Source organism: Nematolebias whitei, chromosome 5 (genome assembly GCF_014905685.2).
Source record: "Nematolebias whitei isolate Nwh7 chromosome 5, NemWhi1, whole genome shotgun sequence".
Taxonomy (NCBI): Eukaryota; Metazoa; Chordata; class Actinopteri; order Cyprinodontiformes; family Rivulidae; genus Nematolebias; species Nematolebias whitei.
In genome coordinates this window covers 36,028,388-36,030,480 of record NC_056502.1, presented here as the reverse complement: position 1 = coordinate 36,030,480, position 2,093 = coordinate 36,028,388, and the positions used below count along the sequence as shown (strand labels likewise).

Sequence of the window (2,093 nt, the reverse complement as noted above, 5' to 3'; positions counted from 1 at the left end):
TGAAATACACAGTGAACTACACACTGAACTACACACTGAACTACACAGTGAACTACACACTGAAATACACACTGAACTACACACTGAACTACACAGTGAACTACACACTGAACTACACCCACTGAGGATAACTAACAATGAATCAAGTTTAAAAGCAGCTGTTTAACAAAAACACTGAACACAACAGTAAAATCTGTTCGCAGCACTAGTTCTCCAGTTTTATGTGTTTTTAGACAACATTGTCTAACAAGCTGTATTTTTTATTAGACATTCACAACAGTGTGGCCAATAAATTCTACATTTATTTTAATTGTTTTAAATACATAAAGCTCTGTCAGTGATGTCTGTCAAATTAGTAGTTTGCACATTTTTCAGCTTCTGACTACCAAAATAAAAGACTTGGCTGGTCGTGAGCCAGACTAGGAGCACAGGAGCCGTGTCCACCACACTGTTCTGTTTTACACATTAACATCTGTTTCCATCTCTCAACACACCGAACTTGATTCCTGCAAACATTATTTTTATTTTCTCTCACCATTATTTAACATTTACAGCCAGTCCTGTTCTGGCTCTACTTTTAAACGAGGGACTGAAATCTCCAGTTCAGGGTTTCTTGTTTCCATATTAAATTAAATGTCAGACTGTTTAGGAGTGTTATGCCTCCATAATCCCAAAGATTAACAAAAAAATAATTAATCTGTTATGAACACAAAATGCAAGAATAAAACAGTTCTGTCACACTTTAGCAGCACTATCATTACTTCCTGTTTGGACACTGAATTGTTCTGTTGGATTTTGTTTCCCACCAAAGACAAAAGGGTGATAATGTTCTGTGTATTCTGTTAGCTAAATATTTCATAATCCATAAAAATAATCTGAAATAAAGGTGAAAAACAAATTAAGTGCTCCTGACTGGATATACTGTGGAGAATAAGTTAGATTTGACTTCACGCCTTCATCATGAGAAGCAGCCAGCTGTGTGTCACATCATGTTTGAGGCTTCAGGGGCCACACACCAACCTTCCAGTCCCAGCTCTCTGAGGGCCCTGTACCCCCCAGGCTGCAGCAGCTCCCCAACGATCCTGTCCGGCTCCTTCAGGTCTCTCTCCACCACCGTCACCCTCCTCCCATCCCTGGCCAGGACAGCTGCCATGGCTGAGCCCAGGACCCCCGCCCCAACGATGACCACATCTGGCTCTGGGGCCACAGAGGAGCCGCAGGCTGAGGGCCCCTCAGAGGTCTCTGTTTCTGGTCTGCTTCTTCTTTTACTCTGCAACAGAAGACGGATCACGAGTTGATCAGTTTTTTAATGTCCTTTCCAGACTTTAGGGATGAAACTTACAAACTAAAACTTTGTTCAACAAACAAGCATCAGTCCAGAGGACCTGACTTAACCTTGTTCTGCCTGGATTTTAGAGCATGCTTCAAGAAAAATTAAATATACGTCTAATAAAATAACAAGTTTAGACAAATATCATATTTAGTTTTTACTTACCTTTTTAAGTTTGTCTGCTCTGCTGCTCTCCAGTGTCACACTGTGTGGGACTAAATGGTTGAAAAGGGGTAAAAAGGACAAAAAGTGTAAAGGCTGACTGACAACATGAGACAGTGAGAGTCTGTGGCCGTGAAAAAACCTGATGTATGAGAGCAGCAGCCCGGCTGCAAGAAACACTGCAGCCAGAGCCAGCTGCTTGGGGGCCAGGGCCAGAAACACGCTGGACTTTTTGTACAAATAGGTGAAGGTTGCAACTCCCAGAAAGGTCCACATGTCTTTAAATAAAAAGTAGACTAAATGTAGATGAAATGCCAGAGTTTTGGTAGAAAATGTTTCATGCAACGCGCTCCGGGTCAGTTTGTCACAGGAACCTGAGCTCAGCCGCTCCCAGACAGTAGAGGGATGCTGCTGAATGATTCATGACCGTCAGAAAGTCGGGACTTCTTCCGATTCGCAGGTTTGACGTCCCGCCTGCTGCTCCGGTCGATCCACCAATCAGGAGCGACGAGTCGGTGAGCAGAGCTCACGCTATGCGCTGATTGGACAGACACGCCCACAGTGGTCCTCCTCTCAGCCGCTGATTGGCCCGCAGCCCGAC

The 2,093-nt window shown here is 43.7% G+C and overlaps 1 protein-coding gene across 1 annotated transcript in view; it reads right to left on the bottom strand.

Annotated features, from left to right (window-relative positions):
* Positions 1 to 1,882, bottom strand: part of sqlea (squalene epoxidase a) — a 12,244-nt gene extending 10,362 nt beyond the window's left edge. The window contains exons 1-2 of the mRNA XM_037677140.1: positions 1,496 to 1,882; positions 1,021 to 1,270 (exon numbers count right to left, since the gene is read on the bottom strand). Of these exons, the coding sequence (XP_037533068.1) occupies positions 1,021 to 1,270; positions 1,496 to 1,768 (523 nt within the window). The 5' untranslated portion in view covers positions 1,769 to 1,882. The remainder of the gene's footprint in view (positions 1 to 1,020; positions 1,271 to 1,495) is intronic.
* Between the last annotated feature and the right edge of the window lie 211 nt (positions 1,883 to 2,093).